Raw genomic sequence first — 25,590 nt, forward strand, 5'->3', positions numbered from 1 at the left:
TGGATCCTTCTAAGATCAAGGCAATAGAGAGTTGGACGACTCCAAGAACCCCTACAGAAATCTGGCAACTTTTGGGACTCGCCGGGTATTACCGAAGGTTCATACAAAATTTCTCCAAGATTGCCAAGCCACTCACCACCCTAACTCAGAAGAGTGTGACCTTCGACTGGGGAGAAAAACAAGACACCGTGTTTCAAACGCTAAAGCGAGCCTTATGTAGTACGCCCATCCTAACCTTTCCAGAAGGAACGGAGGACTTCGTGGTCTATTGCGATGCATCAAACCAAGGACTCGGGTGTGTCCTGATGCAACGAGGGAAGGTCATCGCCTATGCCTCAAGGCAACTAAAGACGCACGAAGTGAACTACACAACGCACGATCTTGAGCTAGGAGTAGTCGTCTTCGCTCTAAAGATATGGAGGCACTATCTCTATGGCACGAAATGTACGATCTTCACCGACCATAAAAGCCTCCAACATATCCTCAACCAGAAGGAACTCAACATGAGACAAAGACGGTGGGTAGAACTACTAAATGATTATGAATGCGAGATTCGATATCATCCCGCAAAAGGCTAACGTGGTGGCCGATGCACTTAGCAGGAAGGAATACTCAGGCCGCAGAGTGAAGTCTTTAACCATGACAATCCATTCCCACCTGTCCACGCAAATCAAGGAAGCCCAAATAGAAGCCTTAACATCTGAAAATGTGGCAGGGGAAGCCTTAAGGGGAATGGATAAGAAGTTTGAGGTCAAGAATGATGGAGTTCATTACTTCATGGATCGGATCTGGACGCCGAAGTTTGGCGGATTCAGAGATGTCGTCATGAACGAAGCCCATAAAACACGATACTCCATACACCCCGGCTCCGATAAGATGTATTTCGACCTCAAGAAATTGTACTGGTGGCCGAACATGAAAACCAAAATTGCTACCTATGTGAGTAAATGTCTGACGTGCGCCAAGGTCAAGGTAGAATACCAAAAGCCCTCAGGATTGTTGCAACAACCAGAAATACCCGAATAGAAGTGGGAACGTATAACCATGGATTTCATAACCAAACTACCCAGAACGGCAAGCGGACTCGACACTATCTGGGTGATCATCGATACGTTAACTAAATCAGCGCACTTCCTACCGATCAAAGAGACGGATAAATTGGAGAAGCTAACTAGGACATACCTCAGAGAAATTATACGACTACATGATGTGCCCATATCCATTATCTCGGACCGAGATAGTAGATTCACCTCAAGGTTCTGACAGTCACTACAAAAATCTCTAGGAATAAGACTGGACATGAGTACTGCTTATCACCCACAAACTGACGGCCAGAGTGAGAGAACCATACAAACCCTAGAAGATATGCTGAGATCTTGCGTAATCGATTTTGGCAAAGCATGGGATACCCATCTACCCTTGGTCGAGTTCTCGTACAACAATAGCTACCACACTAGTATCAAGGCTGCCCCGTTCGAAGCCCTCTAAGGTCGAAAATGCAGGTCACCTCTATGCTGGGCCGAAGTGGGGGACACTCAACTAGCAAAAGGACAAGCAACAGACAACACACTCACTGGACCAGAAATCATAAGGGAAACTACGGAGAAAATTGTCCGGATCCGGGAACGTCTGAAAGCGTCAAGGGACAGACAAAAGAGTTACGCAGATAAAAGACGGAAACCCTTGGAATTCCAGGTGGGAGATCGAGTCCTACTAAAAGTCTCGCCCTGGAAGGGGTTGATACGTTTCGGAAAGCATGGGAAACTGAACCCAAGATACATCGGACCATTCGAGATCCTTGCCAGGATCGGTCCAGTGGCTTACAAACTTAGATTACCTCAGGAGCTCCACAACGTACACCCTACCTTCCACGTATCAAGCCTAAAGAAGTGCTTGTCCGATGAGACCCTTGTCATCCCTCTAGACGAAATTGCAATAAATGAGAATCTCCAATTCATAGAGGAAACAGTAGAGATCATGGATCGGGAAATAAAAAGGACTAAACAAAGCCGCATACCTATTGTAAAGGTCCGCTGGAACGCCAAGCGAGGACCTAAATACACCTGGGAACGCGAGGATCAGATGAAACAAAGTACCCGCATCTTTTTCCTAACCTGTAAACTCTATCTTAGATTAAATTTCGGGACGAAATTCCCCTAACGGAGGGATGATGTGACAACCCCATATTTTCCAAAAGCGATGTAACACTCAAAAGTCAAATACAACGAAAACTATTTGGAATCAACGAAATTAACCTCAAAAATAAAGTGTTCAAATATCTAAATTGGGATGCATCAAATATTAGATATCGTGCCAAGGTTTCCAAAAACATAAAGAACATTTGAAACCGATTTATATTGTAGAAATTATAACCAGGCGAATATTTACGGCACACCGTTAAAACATTATTTAACGTAAAAAGTGAAATTACAATAAAATGCATTTTAGCCTTAAGTATCTAAACAAAAGTTGTAGAGTTCGTTAAACTGTAAACGTACATAAAAAGATCGCCCAAATTGGACCTCGTATGAAGAAGTTACGAATTTTCTAAGTTTCGTAACAGTAGTAGAGGGCTAAAAACTCGAATTGAAGATCAAGCGTTATTTAGCTATCGCAACCTAAACGAAAGTTTAAGACCTCCACAATAGGAGTAAAGTGATAAAAAGACAAACGAAAACCGACGTCGAATAAAGAAGCTATGAATTTTTAACGAACTTTAGCAGTCCCGGCCTATTAAAAACATATCATTAAAAATAAAGTCAAAACTAGCCGACGGAGTCTAAATGAAAGTTGTAGAGCATAATCTCACCTACGCGTGGATATAAAGAGCGTGAAAAACGGAGCTCGTACGCGAAAGTTACGGAATTTAGAAGACGGAAGCCGGGATTACGCCCAGCGTAATATAGGAGTACGCCCAGCGTACTTAGGATCAGGGTCGAGTCCCATCGGCTGCAGCTCTACGCCTAGCTAGACTCGAGTCGTAAGCCATGACACAAAGTTACGCCCAGCGTACTCTGGTGGTACGCCCAACGTACTCGACTTTCCAACACTATAAATAGAAGGCATGAGCTACGGGTTTTAGCACACCTTCTCTAAACTCTCAATCACCCTCTCATACTTTCAAGCTCCAGAAGCTGTCCCGACGCCCTCAGTTTCCGCACCCGAGCCCCCGACGAAGATTCTACGCTACCGAGATCCCCAAAGAGCTCGAAGATGCAGCTTTCCGCGGTTGAAGTTCTGCTCGACTCTAGCCCCACTCTCTTCAAACCAAACAAGCGGGTTCATACCCCTACCTTTCAAGTCTTTTCATGTTTTAGGGGGGAAATACAAGTACAATACAAGCAAAAGTATCGTTTTATAAACATAAATGTAACATCTATCTTATTGATTATTGATACCAACATCTTTACGTATAAAGGGCTAGTATATTATCAAGTTATTTTCTCTAAATGGAACATACCTTCTGAAAAACTATAATGGGTATAGTTAGCAAGTCATTCGTACATTTTTACATATACATCTTGAAAAACGAAATACTTTCAAATAAAGTAAAGTCTTTCTTATCGTAAATCTATTTATACTAAGCAATGTGAGATATTCAAACTTCAACGTACTCTTATGTATGCATTTCAAGTCCTGTATTATATACCATAATCTCTTGGAGGGAGAGCGTGATACTTGTGTATAGATCTATACGGGATTGACAACCCCGCACATAAACTGTTAGCTACAGTTAGACCGGTAGGTCTGGGATGACAAATGTCATAACACTACAACACCTGAAGAATGTTGCTACAGGCAGTCAATGTCATTAGTATGGTTATAAAACTCACATGAAAGTATAAAAACAAGTTTGATTTACGAGATTCATACATGCATTCAGTATTTACATTATTTTGGAACACAAAGTTTATCTTTATCATTCAAGTACAAAAAATACTAACGCACTCCAAATTTTGGGAACTTTTCAAACTATATATAGAAAATATTGGATTTTCTGAAAACCACGTTCATCGATTTTCTACCAAAAGGACATACTTTTCAATACAAAACACTTATGAACTCACCAACTTAATTGTTGACACTTTTTCGAAACCACTTGTATTTCTCAGGAAATCAGTAATACAGGTAACCACCAGCTTTTGAAGAAGGAACGCTAAGGACGTTTATCATTAAACATTTATATCATCAGATTGTAATATTCTTTTGCAAATATGTATAACGCAACAATATACGTTTTTATTATATATATGATGGTTGTGTTACTTTCTTTACAATATTCAATTGTTGTGATACTACGTGAAGTCATCCACCCCCGAATGTTTCCGTCATTCTGGTTTGGGGGTGTGACATTTCCTTTGCTTAGGAGATAGCTAATTTCCTTATGCGCACCACTTAGATCTATATTCCTTGATTTTTCTCCTTTCTTTGCCACCTTTCTTTTTCGCCAAGATCGTACATAGCAAAGATCAAACCTGAAACATCCATAGAAAAACAATAGTCAGAGATCATGGGGAATTCATGTTCACCCCATTCACTATCAGGGGCATTAAATCTATGATGATCACGTTTGGAGTATGGTGTTGGTTTAAAGGATCTTTAGGCCGAGGACTTGACCTTCCTATTAGGATTTTCATATGAATTTAGGGTGCTAGTCTTTTTCTGAATTTCCTTGTCTTCTTCTAGTCTAATGAATCTCAGCGCTTTACTTCTGACTTCGTCCATTATCTTGCATGGGGTCATTATAAGATCTTCATAAAAATTATCCTTTCTTTAGACCCATCTTAAAATATTCTACGGCAGTGGCCATGTCGATATTAGGAATGTTTAATGCTTCCCTACCAAACCTGATTACAAAATCTCTAAGAGATTCCTTAGGATCCTATACTACTCGATAAAGATCACTAGTGATCCTTTCGAATGTTATAACATCCTAGAAATGAGTTATTTCCAAAATAAACTCTTAAGTATGAATGTTTATGATGTTTATCCCCTTGAATGAGTTTTGTTGGCAAATTGGTCCCATAATGGCATTTTCGTAAATCCAGGGCAAGGCTTAGTATGTTAAGCATACATATGTGGGCATTAGTACATTGGGCATACACCGAATACGTCGGGAATACGTGAAGGTTCCTTAAACCCTAATTTTTAGGGTTTGGTCCATATATAATCATCATTAACTCCTCATTTCTCATTTCCTCTTCAGCCTCCATTTTCCATTTCGTCCATCTAGAACCCTAATCCACATTAAGAGTGTTCTTTAGCTTTTGTGGGTACTTTTGATGATTAAGAAAGAAGGAGAAAAAGAGAGGACCACCTTGGAAGAGTGAAGCACCTTAGATCCAGAATCTCATCACCATTTGGCATCATCTTAAGGTGAAAAAACTTTGAACTTGATGATGATTTGTTTAAGATCTTGTTAGCCTTGAAGTTGTGAACATTTTGGTCCCATTAGCTTGGCACTTTGAGTATAGGTTACTCTAAGTCATTTGATCCGTACTTTTAGAAATTTTAGAGTATTGTTGTGCATGAAAATACGATCTTGAGTGTTGTATGAAACTCGTGCATGTCTTAGATGGTCTGTTTGGGTTAAGAACATAAGGTTTTGGACATTAAGCACTTTATAGCAATGCAATGTCATAAAGTTGGAAACTTTATGACTTAGGACATCATTTGGTACTTGGATCTGAGTTTTGGACGGAATGGCTTAATGGAATAAGCTCTTAATGAGGTTTTGGGACTGGGCAGTGTACGTTGGGTGCACCTGGAGGTACGCTACGTGTATGCGGTCAACGCCCCACTTTTAGTCAACATCAGAGTACATTGTGTGTATTCTCTTGGTACGCATGGCGTACTCCGCTGGGAACGGATATTGACTTTTGGACCTTGACCGTTGACTTTGACTTTGACCAAGGTCGACCAAGTTTGAGTTAAGCGGTATTTTGGGTATTTTGAGCTATAGTTAAGCCTAGGTCTCTATCTGTTGAATAGGTGATCTGTAGAGCCGGTATTCAGAGCAATGTATTATTCAGCTATTCGTCAGACTGTGAGGTGAGTTTCTTTTCACTGTACCGTGGGTCGAAGGCACCAATGTCGGCCCACTAGATTATTTATCCTTGTTAGGATAGTATTATGCTAGTTTGTAGTTGATTAGTAGATCTGCATGATTATCTGTATTTGTTGGTTTTGTGTTTATGTTTATCTATAACATATGTCGACATATTGTGTTGGGTTAAGGTTGTACTGTTTGGTGTTGTAGCCAACAAACCCGGGAGCATTCCGGATATGAGCTGAGGGCCCGATTGGCATGTCAGACTCATACTGAGGGCTCGGGAACATTGCATATATGAGCTAAGGGCCCGATTGGCATGCCAGACTCATAATGTGGGCACGGGGGTAATCCAGTCTTTCTAGTTGTGGACCCAAAATATGTTGTTATATGTATGTGTGCTGGTACTTTGAGGGAACTCACTAAGCTTTGGCTTATAGTTTTTAGTTTATCGTTTCAGGTACTTCATAGGATCGTAGAAGGGCTAAGGCGTGATCGTACACAACTTCCTGTTTTATGTCACTGGGTCTTGGGAAAACTATGATTTGAAATAATGCTTTTGAAACAATGACTATTTTTTTAAACAATGTTGGTTGATGGTTGATTTTGAAAATTTTAAATTTATTGTGATTTTTGAGTGTTACAAATGTGTTGCTACAAGAGAACTGATTATTAAAAAGGTTAACTAAATGAGCAAAAGAAGTAATGGAGTAAGAGGAACATTCAGAAGCCAATTCAAGGCTGATCCTGTAAGGGTTGAACCAAAACCCTTACATAAACAAGCCTCACTTAAGTGTGATGGAATGGGAATGATTTCCATTCTTTCTCTATATTGTGCTATGTGCTCCTCAAGATCTATAGTTCTATCATAGGGTTTCATGTTGGGAGTTTGGAAGCGTTTTGGAACTTCAGTGTTAGGCATTGATGGAGCAAGACTCGAGATCATGTGGCTAGTGGGGATATTTCAGGTATAGGTTGAACTTCAGTGTTAGGCATTGATGGTATGCTCGAGATCATCTGCCTTAGTCATTGAAGTTCTTTGTCCATGACTGGACTTATCGCTGCATCCAGATCCACAGAATTAGTATTAAAGGTTTTAATTTTGAAGAAGTTACCAGTATCTTTGTTCTTAGGAATAATGAAGGTTTCATCAAGATCACGAATCACAGGAGTTTTGTTGTTTCAGATTACACCCCCAGTTCAAATAGCAACAGATGTTGGGGCTCCAGCTTCTCAACGATTACATGAGGATCTTGCGCTGTCAAAGTTTAGCCTCAGGGGTTTTGCGGATCTCTTCCCTTATTCTTTCCATCTCTTTGAGCAGTATCTTTTTGTCCTCCTGTTATTGACTCACTTTCTACCTCAACATCTTCACCATGGAGAAGAGTTCATTATTGGAGATTAAAACGGGAGGATCCTAGAAACCCTCGGATCCAAGATTTCCATAGCTAGTGACCAGATAGGTGTTCTTCTTAGATGTATCAGAAGTTTTCTTCTGATTTGGAGGTCCACTTGGAGGTGGTGTAAGATTTTAAGAAGAAATGAGAGGAATAGAGGAAGAAGATAAAATTGGTTGTGTAGCCATGGTTTTCTAAGAACTATTAACACCACGGCCCCAATGTGGACGCCAAATTGTTTTGGCCGAAAAATGATCAAGGAAATATCAACCAAATTGTATGAGAGGTTGCAGTATTGCAATTGATGTAAATGTGTAAATGAAGTGAAAGTTACACAAGTGATCTTTACAATGAAAGCCCTTGATCCTTGCTAAGATCTCTGAAACAAAACCTCGGGAGGTGATAATGATCATCTGCCTTTTTTAATCTTATTAATTGCAATCCAATTACAGAAATGTGTTTCAAAATATGAGTACAAGTGATTTAGTTGCTCTAGGTGTCCGTTGTGTGATTTATACATGTGTATTTATAGCCTAGGTTCACTAACTAGATCTCTGATATTCTCAGGATCCTCTTGAACAAGCCCTTGCCCATTTCTTTTACTTGGTGATTCGGATTTTAAGCTTTGATTGGAGCGATTCTTTAGTGTAGATGCGACTTGTGTTGACTATTTCTACACATGAGAATAATAAACAAGAAATATATTCGGTAATATTGTTAGTAAATAATATTTTTAATATTCGGAATCTTGAATTGTTACAACATGTGTTTTAGGATCCTCATTCTATTTTAAGATTCAAGATCTCATATATTTTTCTGGATTTTGACCCCAAACAGTCACCTTGACCTAACCACATTAAATATTGTGATCATTTTGATTTCAGTTTTTCATAAGTTTTATTTATGTAAGGTTCACTGAAGTTTGTTTGATGTTTGTCTGAAGTGTTTAACTTGTTTTGTTGTCATCCCAACTAGAGCTGGAAATGGAGGTAGGATATATAGAGGACCCCAATTCCCATCTCCATCCCCAAATTCTTATTCAAATCCCCATCCCCATCGGATAATATAAATAAAACCCCATCCCCACCCCCCACCCCAACAGAATATAAATAAACCCCCATATTGGGATTTGGGATGGCAAAAAACCCCATATCATCATTGCCTGGAAGTTGGTAAAGAGCTATCTAACATGTATAAGAAACCTTCAGCAAATAATAAGGTTCAACTGATTTGACAATTGGTAAATCTGAAGATGAAGGAGGGTGATTCAGTGACTGATCATGTTAATGAATTTAATTCAATCATGTCAAGGTTAATGTCGGTTGAGATTAAATTTAAAGATAAAGTCCAAGCATTACTATGATTATCATCATTGCCCGGAAGTTGGTCTGGAATAATGACAGAAGTTAGCAGCTCAGCTGGAGGTGCTAAGTTAACATTAAAATGCATATGCGGTATAATCCTTGAGGAGGACGTTCCCAAACGAAGTGTTATAGAATCATCTAGTAGTCTTCTTAAGGAAAGAGGAAGGAAGTCCAATAGATGGAGTGGGGGTAGAGGAAGATCAAAGTCGAGGAAAATAGGTGTATCAAAGAACAAGAAGAACATCACCTATTGGAACTGCAAAGAAAATGGTCATTTCAAGAATCAATGTCTGAAGCCTCTTTGAAACATTCCAAAGATATGGTTCAAAATTTTCATTTTAAATCATTAATAGAACCACAGTTAACAATTCATCACATAAAAATCATAAGTCATGTATCTCAAAATATCAAAACATCTATCAAAACATATCAGAGTATAAACATCTCGGGATAAACCATGTTGTGTGCATTATAGTCATCCCGAGCTCTTCCCCTTGCTACCGGAAGTACCTGAAACCAAAACTGAAAAGTGTAAGCACGAAGCTTAGTGAGTCTCCCCAAGCTACCATATACCATACACATAATTACATAGACTGGGCCCCCGCCCGGCATCGGACACCGTCCAACATTAAGCCCCGCCTAGCATCAGGGATCGCCTGGCATCGTTCCCCGCTCGGTATACAGATTTGTTTCTACCAAGCCCCGCTTGTCTCTGGGCCCCACCCGCTATACACATACATACAACAAAATATAATCATACTAGCACATAAAGAATCATACACGGTACTATATATTCTCATCCTAAGGCCTCGCCTATCATGGGCCTCGCCCTTACTCTGCTAATAATAATATATGGAACCACGTCCACACTCAACTAGTGATGAGATACGGGACCCCGCCCACACTCACCTCCCTACCAGGCACATACAAGTATCAAAAAGACAACAAGTATAACTAAACATGCATTCCTTCATTAGGTACCACCCGACATCAAACCATAGTTCGGAAACATACATATAAACATTCCTCGGGCCCTGCCTGACATGGGACCGAAATCCAAAATCATATAAACATTCCTCGGGATTACCCCGATATCGAACCGAAGTCCAGAAACATACTAACATCCATAAACGGGCCGGAAATGGTGCCTTCGACCCACTCCTATAGGAGAAAACATACCTCGCAAAGCTGACTGCAAAATCCTACGAATAAACCTCTAGCTGCTAGCTAGCAGATCCCCGAACTACTGATCTCTTAACTCCCCGAGCTACTGATCATCATACAAATTAGTCCAAACCAATAATTCTCCTTAGGGTAAAATGACCATTTTACACCTAGTCTAACTTGGTCCATACCTAAGGCCCAAAACCATAATATGAAAGGCCCAACAGTAGGTAGGCTTCCTAAGCCCACTAGTGGCCCACAAATGGCCCAATTTGCTAAATTGGGCCCAAAACCTTTAATGGGCCTTGCCCTAAAGCCCAAACACATCCTTGGCCCAAAATATCTGACTTCTGGTGGCCCACTAAGATCCTAAGAAACAAAGTCCAATGTATGGCCAAACCCAAGGCCCAAGACACGTAAAGCCCACATCTGATGAGTACGCAGGGCGTACTCCTCTGTACGCTAAGCGTACAGGCTGTATGGCTTGTACGTTAGGCGTACATGCATGTACGCCCAACGTACTACTCTGTTAAGCCACTTCTCCCATTAAGCACTTAATTCTCTATTCCAAAGGCTATAATCACAGATCCAAGTCCTCTTCAACGTCTTAATCAATAACGTCAATGACTTGGTGACTTTACATGACCCAAATAAGCCCAAACTCCATAAATAGTAGGAATAATGTCATAAAAAGCCTTAAGTTTGACAGAAAATATCGTTTTACCCTTCGACAGATTTTTGGTTTGTTTATGCCGCAAACTTGTCATTTTTTGTCGGTTTTGCCCTTTTTACCTATAATAGCAGGTTTCTAGGTTATCATAAATTATTTTTTGTGAAAAACCCTTAAGTTTATAAATATTATGCAAAAAAAAAACCTTAAGATTATAAAAGTATAAAATATAAATATATATTCAAAATTTGATAAAACTAAATGGTTTTTAAAAATTTAATTGTCAAAAGTTTATATCAAACTAATATAAGTTTTATTGTACTTATATTATAAAACCAAAACTGAAAATATTTTTAGCTTTACGTACATTAAATTTTATATTAGTTCGATATAAACATTTTATATTTAAATTTTAAAAAAGTGACCTAGTTTTATCAAAATTTGAATATATTCCTTAATTTAAAACTTAAATTTCTCAAAAGTAAATTAAAAAACGTCTATTAGCTAATAAGTAACTATGATAAAATCGTTAAACATATGAATAATATGATAATTAAATTCAATTAATTTTTTAAAAGGAAAATAAAAATATTTCTATGTTTCAAAGGTTTGTATTGCAGAAATAATAATGTATCATATTTTTTGGATTCGTTGTATATACCCATGGCTCGTAAAGCAATTTTGGAGGTGATCATAGTCACTATATGGTGACATTATTTCCATGCAATTATTTTTTTTAAAGAATAGTGAAAGTATTGTATATGTTTAAAAGTTTTGTATTTCATAAATAAAAATATTAAAATATTATTTTTTATAAAAATAAGTATAGTTGTATAAGTTATTATTTCTAAAACACAAACATAAACATTTTAAACATATAAAATATAAATATATCTATCTAATTTATTATATAAATATATTTTGTTTTTATGAAAAATATGATACACTATTAATTCTGATATACAAACATTTTAAACATATAAAATATTTTTATTTTCCTTTTAAAAAAATTAATTGACTTTAATTAATTTCAGATTATTCATATGTTTAGCTATTTTAGCATAGTTAATTATTAGCTAACAAACATTTTTTAATTTTGCTTTGAAATGTTAAGTATTAATTAAGGAATATATTCAAATTTTGATAAAACTAGGTAATTTTTTTTTAAATTTAAATATAAAATGTTTATATTGAACCAATATAAAATTTAATGTACGTAAAGCTAAAAATATTTTCAGTTTTGGTTTCATAATATAAGTACACTAAAACTTATATTAGTTTGATATAAACTTTTGACAATTAAATTTTTTAAAACCATTTAGTTGTATCAAATTTTGAATATATATTTATATTTTACACTTTTATAATCTTAAGGGTTTTTTTGCAAATTATTTGTAAACTTAAGGGTTTTTTCACAAAAAACAATTTATGGTAACCTGGAAACCTATTACAGGTAAAAAGGGCAAAACCGACAAAAAATGACAAGTTTGCGGCATAAACGACCCAAAAATCTGTCGAAGGGTAAAATCGACATTTTCTGCCAAACTTAAGACTTTTTATGAATTTATCCCTAAATAGTCTTCTACTTCCATGAAAGTGATATTAATTCATGCATGAACGCATTAAGACATTCAAGAGGGCAACTTTCTGCCTTAGGGACTCATTTAGCACTGAGAGTGGCAACTCTAAGCCTTGGAATTGGATTTGAACCATAAAACTCCATCCTTGGGACCAAAAAGTCCAAAAACTCAACATAATAGATCTAAGCATTCAAGAGGCAAGTTTAACACTTTATACCTCAATATGATCTGAAATGAAACAACAATCTCGGATCTACAACTTTCCCTTTGAACCACCACCTTACTTTGCTCTTTACTTGCTTGGAAAATGGATCCACAACACCAAAATGCTCTCTAATAGCCTTCTAAGCTCCAAGAACACTCAAATAAGGATTAGAGTTTAGTGGTGGCTGTCTAAGGGTGAAATGGAGGTTGACCATTGAGACATATTATTCCTTTTATAGTGGCATACCTTAAAATTTAGGGTTTTAGTTTGAATGGAGTACGGCATGCGTACCTCTATGTGCGCCCAACGTACTCACAAACCACCCGTGTCTATTTTACTCCTCTATGTTGCACGTACTTTTGCACCTATCACCTTGCATGCATGGTACCTTATTGCCACTTTTCTCCATTAGGGACCAATATTGCCAATAACTTCAAAAGTGCTATAACTTCTTCGTTTTAAGTCCATTTCCAACAAACTTTATATCCACGAAAAGGTGGCGAGAAGCCCTACGCTTCTAACAACTCCTTGTTACCTAAAAACTTCCCGAACAAGAACCCAAACTCCCTAAAAGACCGAGATGTCAAATTACGTGTATGCCCTTGGCCTCCGAAGACACAATCGTATACTTTCAAAACCGGGTGTTACACTCTTGAAGACAAAGGGAAGAATAAGATTAACATTGCATCAAATTATGAAGAAGGTTCTCTTCTTTGTTTAGTTGAAAGCCCTGGTTGGGATGTAGCTTTTGGTCAAATCTTTTTCAATATCTTGGTAGACTAGATATCCCAAGTAATTGGCAAGCCAAGCTTTTTGGGAAGACAGTAGTGCTTTTAAATTGGGCTAGTCGTGTGGCCATGGTTGATATGTTATTTTGACCACAATCTTTAAGTAGTTGAATGTATGTGTTACTTGTAAGGATAATTATTTCATATTAGACTAATCGAGTAGTCTTGATCAATATGTTTCCTTTGACCAATATTTTTAGTAATTAGCTGCCCAAATTACTTTTAAGAATAAATGTTGCATATTTGGCTAACCGGGTAGCCATTATGGATATTGTTTCTTTGGCCAAGATTTTTTAGTAGTCGGCTGACCAAGCTATTTTCAAGGGTGATTGTTGCATATTTGGCTAATTAGGTAGCCATATTCGATATGTTGCCTCGGCCAAGATTTTTAGTAGTCGAATGACCATGCTACAATCAAGAATAATTGTAGCATATTTTGCTAATCGGGAGCCATGAGCTATATGTTGCCTCGACCAAAATTGTTAGTAGTCAGCTAACCGAGCTACTATCAAAAATAATTTTTGCATATTTGACTAATCGGGTAGCCATAATCAATATGTTGCCTCGACCAAAAAATTTAGTAGTCTGCTAATCGAGCTACTTTTAAGGATAGTTGTTTGTACACGTCATTTAACTTTCATTGCATTGATTATGGATATAGTCACTTGTGTCTCAATTATACATGCTTGCACAAGTAATATTTGTGACTCTACTTTTGACTAAGTGTGCTTGCCTTAACAAACTGCATATAATGGAGAGTTGTTGCCCTTAGACCGCCTTGCTTTACTTCCTGATCCCGTGTATTCACATCTGCCTCGACCCCTCAAACCTATCAGTACGCCTCTTCTTCTTTCCCCATGAGACGAGAACAACTAGGTTGGTGCTTCCTAGTTTCTACTTTGCACGTGTGGTGTCTTGTTTTGTGTTTTGCTTAACTTTTCTTTTGTAAAAATAAATCCCAAGCTTTTTGTTGTCGGCTTGTGTTCCGTTGGTTTCTCCTGACCTTAGTTGACACCGTATTTTCATGCTTTGTTATCAGTGTGGTGGCTTGTCCCACTTCTTTTTCATCAATGGTGGTTCGCAACGCTCCACCTTTGGTTCAAATGCATGCTATCCCCAAATGCTTTAATTTTAATGTTTTTTAAGCTTTGTTCTTGTTGTTGGTGCTTATTTTCATTGCCTACATAAACTCTCCTATGGTGACCGATACTTCCTGCTCTTGAATCAGGAAAGGCATTGTTTTTTTCCAACATTTCAATTGCTTCCAGTAGGTTACTGTTTTTGTATGGTCTTGTTGCTTCGCTTTCCAATTGCAAAGCATCTCGTGTCAGAAATATGAACTTTGGTAAGAAAGTCAATAAAGTATTGATTTTTAGAAGTCCAACTGATTTCTGGATTCATGTCACGGCTAGTGGGAGCATAAATGTTATGCAAGTAACAAAATAGTTGTTATGCTAGTGGGAGCATAATTATTATGGTAAGTGTTGCAAGTTAGAAATATTAATTATAGAAAACAAAGTTTTCAATTCGCAAAGTTACAGGGTTGAAAAGTTGTTTTGCTATAATTAAGGGAGAGGAACTTATACTTCATTTTAATTCTAAAAGTTTAGATTGAGATTTTAATCAAATTTATTCAAGGATTTATATGAATACCATGTTGAAATGCTTCAACATTGGAAATTCTATATATGGAAATATTATAGCAAAAGACTGGTCAAGTATCATGTCTTTATGTAAGACATTATGAATCGTATCCCATATGCTTAGGGTATAGGATCGATTACATATGTTATAATATTCATGTGTTCTAATTTTCCAAATGTCTAGGGCATTAAGAGGGAAAAATGACTAGAAGTGGATATGACTAAAGTTATTAAACAACTGCTAAGAACAATCCAAGGTTCGCCAATGATTCGTTGCTTATGGATAGTTGGAAGTATAGTAATGGATGGACCATATTGACATTATTATGAATAGACATGATTCTATTAACAATGAGTTGTCATATGGAAAATATGGAAATGTTTCCATAATGGGAGTTGGATATCAAGAATCTATGAGAAAGTTAGAAACTTTTATTCAAGAAGGATGTTCAAAGGAATGTGTTTTGAATATGAGACTTCGGATCTATGGAATTGTCTTGCAACAATATCCAATGGAAAGTTTTGTAATTGACAAAGTCTCTGTGACTTGTGTACATAGTCATTACAAAAGGATCACTGCATATAAGTTTAGAATCTAACAAATTACAGTAAGTGTCAAGAACTTGGTATTCTTACACTTATGATAAGGATTTGTAATTGTAAAATGAGTATCTTTGGAAATTTTTACAATTGATCTATTTCACAAATTAAGGATCGTAGGTAAACATAGTGTGCATGCTTGGAACATGGGATAGCTATTTTCTTAATTCAAGTATTAGTTGATAAATCAAAACAATATACAATGAATAATATGTAATCAATATGGTGATTAAATAAAAGGTGTTTTATTTACACTCAAAAGTTTTGGGGCCATATAGGATTAATATTATTCTTGTGTTTCACTTTGCATGTTTTGACTTTCCGAATACTAAGATTATTCAAACTATCCACAGTCGATCATACGTTGGAAGTAAGTATGAAAGAAGATTTTCATGAGTTGGCTTGTACATTGTCTAAGGTGTTAGACATGGCAACAGTTTGCTACACCATTCATGAGTGCTCCTGAAATAAGATTTGAGTATTGGATTCAACCCGTGCTCCCCTGAATTACTTCATGGAATTTATCACGAGTAATTATGAGACAATAATATCATAATCTTCAAACTAAGATATATGAGTTGTTGACTACAATTTGGTTATGCATTGATGATACGAAAACACATCAGTAACTTGATGTTATAAAACTTATCGTTGTGCATGACTTAATGAGTAGTTAGTACAAGCATATAATGTCGAAGTTTATATGTTCCTTTTATCCTAATAGGATTAAAAGCAATATCTTGGGCCCCTTGATGATTCTGTTTTGACTATGTGTTGGGCCCAGTCATAACTAAATTGATGTGGTCAGTTATGTTCTATGTCAGACGAATCGGAAATCGGGAAACAAATTGCAGGAAAATAAGTATGATTATGTTGCATGTGTTTGACCACATAGATATCTTAAGAACGGAGGAATATATGATCCCTTATCTGAAGGACGCGTCACTAAAGTCACATTGTCAGTTATAGTTATTAAACTTATCCGAGTGGGAGATTGTTGGATTTGGTGTCTAAGCCATAACTATAACTGGGATGTACTTGACCCGATTGTAGCATGGTCCTTTTGGGTTGACTTCACTAGTGCCATTTGATAGGATGGACTTTTGAGAATAAGGTTATTTATGATTTATTATATATTACAAGTACAATATATTAATATGAAATCATATTATTTAATTACTATTGATCAAGAGTTAATTTGGAACTAATTTTGTGGTCAAAAGAGACTAATTAAATATATAGGGATTAATTATGTAAATCGATGATTCTTATAGTGTGGGCCAATGATCCATGATTATTTAGATGGGCTAAAACCAATTAGATAATACATGGATAGTCCATGGAGGTTAAACCCATGGAGCATAAGAATGTGGAAGGTCATGGAGCATTAGGGTTTACAAAGTGTGACCCTAGCATTTGCTACACTATAAATAAACCCCCTAGTGCCAAAATCGTTACTCTATTTATTATAAGAGAGTGAAGTTGATTTTTTTTCTAAGTAACCTATTCTCTCAAGCCTCCTCTTGCATATTTGTGTTTGTGAACCATTAGAGGCATCACACTTGAGGTGCTCAAGCTTTCAAAGGTCAACAACTACAATTCCTTCTAAAAGGTAAGTCATCTAACTAGTTGTATTGTTTATTTGACAATTTGTATGCTAGTTAGGAAAATGCTTTGGAAAATTGTAAATATGCATGTATAATTATAGAAAACATAGATCCAAAGCATTTGGGGTTGCATGTGCACCATAAGAGTGTTATAGTGCTCAAAACCCAACAATTATGTCCCCGGTTGACGCAATGGGGTTGAGACTTGCGTTGGGAGTCACCACTGATCTCATTTGAAGAATTTAACAGTGATGAATGGTTGGTTATGTTATCATTGGTTGGATTAGGAGGGATGTTAGAGCCATTATGACATGCAAGCTAGGGAAACTCTTTCCAGATAGACACTCATTCAGGAGTCATGTGGTGCAACCGTGTGAGGTTATCAGCCTCATCAACCAGTTGGAAATCCAGGATATATGTTATTTGGTAGGTAAGTACGAGACCAGGGAGGGCTCGGTTGCATCAGAATTATAAATATGGGACAACAATATGAGCCCCAGATGATACTAGCATTGGGGACTCATATAAGGAGTCGTCTAGTTATCGAGCAAAGGTTTTGGCAGTAATGAAATTGTGGGTCAACAAGATAATCCAAGGTTTTAAGGGTTTATGCTCAGTTTGGATTGTGAAGTGGAGTCGAATTGGAAGTGATTCAGAATGGTCTGTCTGTCAAGGAGTCAGACAAGGTCTTAGGATTTAGGATTTCGGGCAAAGTGATGATGCTTAGTTATTCTTTAGTAGTTCACACATGTGGGGAAAGGATTTATTCATCATAATCATTTGAGAGCCCTGCTAAGGTTGGGTTTGGTGATAATCTTAGAATACTGTTGTATGTGTAAGTCGACTCCTCAGTTCATATCGGGGTTGTGGGAGTGTGCCCAGGATGTCTGGAATTTATGGATGGTAGGAAGGAGTGATTTCGAGGACGAAATATAATTTAAGTGGGGGAGAGTTGTAACACCCATTTTCCAGGATGAATTGATTTAGGGTTTCGAGGAATCAAAAGGTTGGATTTTTGGAAGAAAAAAAGCCTCACGACCTAAGATGGGTTGCATGAAAACTTTTGTTCGAGACTGATCTCACGACGTAAGACATGGAGCTCACGCTGTGAGAGCTAATGCAGCCCAAGCCCATGATCATTTTAGGGTTTCCTTCGTATTTAAGCATCTCTAAACTCATTTTAGGGTTTCTTATCAGCCCCAAACCCTCTTTCACCTCAGAAAAAACCTTAGTCTTCATCCTTGCTTGATCTTGGTCATTTTGGAGCTTCTCTTGACTTAGGAGAAGGAGAAAAGAAGAAGAAGAAAAAGAAGGTGATCTTGAGTTAAGGCTTGCATGGAATATTCATCATCGCCATCTCACATTATTTTCGGGTCATTGTAAGTATCAAAGATTCATCCTTTATTGTCACGACGTGAGGATGGATGGTTGAAATTTTAGGCTTTTTGTTGGGCCTTAATGGAATTGGGCCAATATTGGGCCTTGGGTGTCTTTTGGATTAGGGTCAGTTATTGGGCTTTTAGTGCCATTGAGTTTAGGCCTTGGTCTTTGGGCCAGTTGAGGGGAAGGGTAAAACAGTATTTTACCCTAGGATTCAGGATTAGTAAATTAAGTCTTGATTATGGTTATGACATGATTATTGATCATGATTATATTTGATTGGTTAGTGCAGAGATTCTCTAGTCCAGTAGCTCAAGTATCTGTTGGATTTTCAACAGACTGAGGTGAGTTTCCTTCGCTATATATGTAGGTCGAATGCACCAATGTCGGCTCACTAGATTATGTTTGTAAAATGATGATTGTCTTCGTGACAATTACCTATTATGCCTGTATATGCCTGATGTCTCTATAACTCTTACTGTTATGATTATATGCTAGTTGTAGGGGTGAAATAAACCTGATACCGGTTGAAAGAGACCGAGGGGGTTAAAATATACCTAGTACCGGTTGAAAGAGACCGAAGGGATTGAAATAGACATAGTACCTGTTGAAAGAGACCAAATGGGTTGAACTACACCCAGTTATGCTTTCACTATTATATATATATATATATATATATATATATATATATATATATATATATATATATATATATGGTATGGGGTATTTTGGGGGAGCCCACTAAACTTTGTGCTTACGGTTTTCAGTTTATGTTTCAGGTTCTTTCAACTCAAAAGGTAAGGGCCCGACTTGATCGTACCGTCTCCGCCCATGTTTTCCACATTATGTGATTTTGGGATTTTGTACTCTGGTAATTGTTTTACCTTGATATACTTTTGAATGATTGAAATGATTAAATGGTGTTTATGGTTGAACTAAAAATGAAAATTTTACATTATAATTTTTGGGACATTACAATAGTCATATTTAGTATAAGTTTACTAGTTTATAATTGACGTTGTTTAGTATTAGATAAATTATTTGTTTCACCATATAAATAAGCCTTAAGACTCAACTATTGTTTTAGACTTAGGACCCAACTTTGTTTTTCACAGCTCAAATTGTTGGCAAATAAACCCTTCAATGGACTGTACAAGAAGAAATCGCACCCGTACGTCCTTGAATTTTCATTAAGGATAACATTATCGTCATCGGTCTCCCAAATTGATAGTAGGATCTCTTTAGGTCTGCTTGACAAATATATTTCATTGTCAATTAGGTTGTAAAGCATATCAAATAAAAAAAATTGAACTCTAAGTTTAAGGATTTAGCAAGATATGTGAAGATTTTCAACAAAATTTATCATAATATCATCAATGAACTGTTGAGTGAAGATGAATATGATATTTTGAAAGCGACTATGGGCAATACAAATGTAAAATGATAGGACTAGCAATACAAAATGCAAAATGATAGGACTTACTTTGCACACGAAGATGCTTTGAATATTTTTCTAAGATCTCCTATCTCTAATTTTTATATGTTTCTTTGCTAGTTGTCCAATGTAATTAGAAGTAATTATAATAATTGTTTGCTTATCTAATTATGTATATATGGTTTTAGTAGTAGTCTTTTAATTATGTGTTTCTATAATCCTGTTGGTGTTTAATTTAATTTCTCTTATTCTTATCAGTGTTTGAAATATTTATATTAATGTTTTATTTATATATCTTTGTTATATTATTTTTTTAATAGAAATATAATTGGAAAAAATATCCAGTAGAATCTAATAAAACTCATACTAATTTAGGAAAAATATATAATTTGAAAAAATATCGAGAAATCTCCAGAAAAATCCCAAAGTTTTGGACCAATTTATAATATAGTCTTAAACTAAATTTCATTAACGAAAAGGACAAATTTGGATCAATTTATAATATAGTCTTAAACTAAATTTCATTAACAAAAAGGACAGGAAATCGGGTAATGTAATCACTTTAACCATTTTTACCTTTTCAGCAGGTTACCCCTTTAACCCTTTTTCTTCCCTCAGGTTACCTTTTCACATGGAAGTAAGATCAGAGCAAGAATTTTTTGCTTCCTGTGGTAATCTCCTATTCCCTCTTCTACAAACACATATATTCAATACATCTCTTATCTCTATCTTTATTGATAATATATGTGTTAAATATGTAGGAAACAACAGGAGAGAAAACATGCTCTTAAAAAGACTCATGGAGCAAACATTACAGCGATAGGTCGATCCATGACTCAAATTGCAGCTTCTGTAAAAAGATGCTCAACAATCAAAGAAATTATTAGGTCAATCACAGGTCTATTCAAGAACCCACAAATTGAAAATGAAAGTGATCAAACGGTGGATTCTTTAGAGAAATTGTTGGTGATTTATAAAAGTATGATTGTAGGTGGATGAGATTGGAGCGTGTCTTTATCCCCCTCAAGAAGTTTCTACCATTAGAGGTGCTTCTGAGAAAATGATGAGATTTGTTGGTGAACTTTAAGTTGTACCTACATCTGTTGTAACTGAAGGGCCATTGGAACCAGGTTTGACCAACTCCCAGTGAATAAATGTACCTGAGGATTCTTCAATTCCATTCCGACTTAACACAACTCAACACCAATTCCATAACATCTGTGACAACCCTTCCCCCATCCTAATGTCATTCTGACTTCACCTTCACATTGACCATTGATGAGACAATCTTCTTCATCTCTCCTTGTTTCCACCCTTCAACCACGCATCGATGTACAAAGAAACGTTGGAATCCTATTGCTTCAACTCTTTTCCACTTCCCACTCCACCGCCATCACTAACTCCGACTTCCAATTCCCCCCCCCCCCCCCCCATTTTATGGGCCATTGACTGGGGAAAAAGTTCGACCAAATGAGTGTTGAGAAGCTTGTAGAACACCACAATGGAGGGGTTTTTACAGAGGATTAGATGACGGGGAAGGTTAATAGAGGGTAACCTAAACTCCTAATTTTGAATCAGAATTTATTAAATTAAAAAAAAAAAAAAGGAAATTAGACATTAGGAAGATGATGGATTGTTTTGAAGACGAAGAGGATTGAGTGTATGTATGGGTTGATTTCAATCACCCAATCGGCACATTTGAGCAGATCAGTGTTGAGAAGCTTGTAGAACACCATCTCCATATCTCTTCCCGTACAACACCACCATCTCACATGTTACCGACCTGCAAATCAAATGAGAGGAACTCCACGTGGCCTTCGTGAACAAACGAGAAAAATAGAGGTGTATTCTTGTTCATCTTCACAATTTCGGTTAACCACCGGCAAATAAAACAAGAGAAAGAGAGGAGGGAGAAGGAGAAACGCATAAGAGATATTTTAAAGCTTGGGTAACTGACTAATCAAAAGTTTACCGGTTCAAAGGATTAAAGTGAGTGTAATAGCCGGTAACATGTCCTTTTTCATTAACGAAATTTAATTTATGACTAAATCATAAACTGAGATAAAAGTTTGAGATTTTTCCGTAGATTTTCCAAAAATATCAAAAAACATTGATAGTTTGATTTTATGATTAGTTAAACATATATGAAAATCATAGGCAAAGTAACAAGAGATATATCAAAAAAAAAATCACATGTGGCTCTTCGCCGTATTGTGATTAATAAAATAAATAAAAAAAATTAAAAAAAGAAACATATCTTAACTTTTTATATCTACAAGCAATTGTGTTGGATGTGAACCGAAAATGGATCCAATTCTTTGGTGAGAATGATTTCAAAGCTAGTCAAATCCACCTATAAAAATGCTGGCTATTTTAAGAAAATCTTATTTTTTATTATTTTTTTGCTAAATCATTAAGAATTTTGTCTATTTGTAATTTACTCCTTAATTTATGCAACAAAGTAACCAATCACCAATCAATGCAATCATGTTTATTTTGTTACCAACTTTTATTAATTTATGCATCAAACTAAATTTCTTATCCATGTATACAAGAAAAATCAACTTCGATACATGTTCTAACAAATACATATAACTTAGCTGCGTAAGTGAATAATTAAACCCTTATCTATAACATTTTATATACAATAATAACCTTTATAAGTTTTCTTTATACACCCAATACGCATTCAAAAACACAAAAATATAACTTACTTTTGTAACAAAATATTCCTTGAAACATAGTCATAGAATTAAAATAGGCATCCAAATTTTTTTGGGTCAACGTCCTTAACAACAAGTCTTTGTGGTACATACTTTAACATAACCTATAAGAAACGATCAACTAAAAACTAATCTCAACATCAAGAAAGCACTTAAGATATTGCAAGTTGTTGAGGCTCAAAGATCGGTTTTCTGACTTGAAGAAATACCAAGAAGCTCAGCTAGTTCTCCACTTTCATAAGCTTCAATAGTATCTGTAGTAACCAAAATGACAAACATTTATTAGACCACATTCTATAGGGGCATTACAGACATTTCCATTTTCCACCAACAGGTCCCACAGCCAACATGAGAAGTATATATATATATATATATATATATATATATATATATATATATATATATATATTGTTCTATAGATATGTAAATGTTTTTTAAAATTTCAAATATAATATTAATTAATATGAATTTACCATCTGAACCTCCAAGATGTTTCCCGTTAATGAACACTTGTGGAACAGTACGCCTCCCAACAAGCTCACCCAGAGCATTCTGAATTTTCCCTCCATCCTCTGCAAAACAAGAAAGGATCTTGTTGAAAAAGTTCTATAAATCGCATAAAGTTTCTCATGTTTGATTTGGTATAATAGTTTAAACAGAAAAAATATATGAACTTGTAGACCAAATCAATGTCTGCATGTAACTTGCAAAGATAATAACAGGAAAAAAGGGTAACTTTTCAACTTGGAAGTTGGAAGTTTTTCAAGAAACATAAATGTTGCAAAGAATGTAAAAGATTAAAGAGCACAAACAGTTGCCATAATTATAAGATTCATGATGATGGTCTAATTTGTAGGTTAAAGAAGTCAATCTATGGGATTAAACAAATTTAATAGTTAGTGGTTTGGTAAGGTTACAATTGTCAAATATATTAGCCTAGCCTATTAGTTGATTGGATTTTCTTTTACTATTAATGTCTAATAAAGATTGATTTGCTGCATGAAATCTGAGAATCTAATAAGCTGATAAGTGATAATCACTTGGACAACAATACCATTTTGATTTTTGACATATTACCTACCCATTTCAAGACTCAAGTATTATGCAAACTGGCATTATTTAAAGTTTTGAAATGTAGAATCATATGAAATACAGACCTCTTTCATCCAGCTCAATGACATAAGGTTTCTTATTCAACTCCTTGAATACACCTTTAGCCCTTTTACAGTATCTGTTGAAAACAAGAAATAGCAAATGGTTAGTAGAAATGGATAAATGGAAATGGTTTTGTTTTAATACATCAACTATGTACAGTGAAGAGTTCATATTATGTTCACAAGAAGATGAAGATATCTAGCTATTGAAACACCTGCAATCACCTAAATTCCCACAAGATCGTGAAATTCTATCAATTAAAAGTGGTATGTATGCCAAATGATAAAATAATGACACAAAATTAGTTGATACGAGCAATGAGGATGTTATAACATGTTCGTATAAGAAATTTATAGCCAAACAATTTCGATGAAAGTAAGTTCAACTACAGAGAATAATCTCGATGAAAGTGGTTGGTTAAAGTACGCTATGAACCTCAAACTACCAAACAGTTTATACAAATTATCGACAGAATAGGGGGTTCGATGTTTTCAAAATAAAGTTGCTAGTTGAGAGATTAACAGTGGATTTCCGAAACTCAGGAATAGAAATACGAAGATTCAGGTAAAAGATCGAGGTACATGAAATATACATACGGGCAGTACGATTTGGAGAAGATGACTATGGGGTGAGAAGAGACGGTCTTCTTGACGAAATCGACGGATGATTCTTCTGCATTACACATATAGAAGGCGGTGATCGTTAACAGGATTATGCAAATGAAAGGTATGGTGGCGGATCTGGCCATTTTCGGCACCGGTTTTGCAGCGATTCCGATTGTTTGTTGAACTTCGGCCGTCAAATCGAGATCTGTTTGAATTTGGGCAAGAAAAAATGGACCGACTATTTTAGGATTTCTATCTTTGTGTTTATTTTATGATAAAAGCCATTATATTTTAATTATATATTTTAACCATTATATTTTATTTCAGTCAATTAAAATCGTCTAATTTTGATAAGAAATTTTCAATAGTGAAGCTATTGTAATCCTTTATTTACGACTTAGCTCATACGATTAAACATTGGCATAGTTTATCGATTAAAATGGTTATTAGTTAATGCCTTGAGAAGGGAATGTTTGATGTTTTGGTTCGTACTATTTGGTTGGCAGAATTTGAATTTTTAAAATGTTTGAATTTCTAAAAGTGTCTGAATTTTTAAAATCTGAATTTTAAACATTTTATTTTGTTAGATCTTCTAAATTGTTGTATTGAATTATAAAAATGATTATTTTACACTTTTGTTTTAACTTTTACTAAATAATTATAAAAACCATACAAAATCCAAATTAACATACATCAAAATTTATCTTCAACGATTTATAATGATTTTTTGACATATATTTATAAAAATAACATCGTTTTTTATATCCTGAGGATTTCAAAGTTAAAAAATAACATATTTGACATTGAATGTTGAGACATAAATGACAACGAACTTACAACGAACTGACCATTTGATGATAAATAACATATTTGACATTGAATGTTGAGACATAAATGACAACGAACTGACCATTTGATGATAGATTTGTACTCCTTTCCTTCCCCCTCGTTACATCAAACATGAAAGCCCCTTAAAATTTTCTTTCAAACAATTCAACCTGTAAATCCAAATTCAACAAAGAAACAAATAAGCTTAATGGAAAGTTATATAATCATTAACGTAAAGTTGAATGAATGATCTTTACATTAGTAGGCTTGGGTTGAAATTCAAGCTTTTCCAAAAATCACTCCAATTGTTATAACTTGTATAAACTATTTTCAGTTTACACAGAGTTCATGCATAATTGCTAAGTTCATGCATAATTGCTAAATAATGATGCACCAT

General features: G+C 35.7%; 1 protein-coding gene across 1 annotated transcript; it reads right to left on the reverse strand.

Moving 5' to 3' along the window:
* Nucleotides 1-22,576: 22,576 nt before the first annotated feature.
* Nucleotides 22,577-24,617, reverse strand: LOC111888640 (glutaredoxin-C4). Its single transcript, XM_023884765.3, has 4 exons — nt 24,357-24,617; nt 23,763-23,836; nt 23,079-23,177; nt 22,577-22,859 (listed from the first exon to the last, which is right to left on the reverse strand). Exons 1-4 carry the CDS (start codon nt 24,506-24,508, stop codon nt 22,783-22,785), a joined length of 402 nt encoding a protein of 133 aa, XP_023740533.1. The 5' UTR covers nt 24,509-24,617; the 3' UTR covers nt 22,577-22,782.
* Between the last annotated feature and the right edge of the window lie 973 nt (nt 24,618-25,590).

This window comes from Lactuca sativa, chromosome 8 (assembly GCF_002870075.4).
Source record: "Lactuca sativa cultivar Salinas chromosome 8, Lsat_Salinas_v11, whole genome shotgun sequence".
Lineage (NCBI taxonomy): Eukaryota > Viridiplantae > Streptophyta > Magnoliopsida > Asterales > Asteraceae > Lactuca > Lactuca sativa.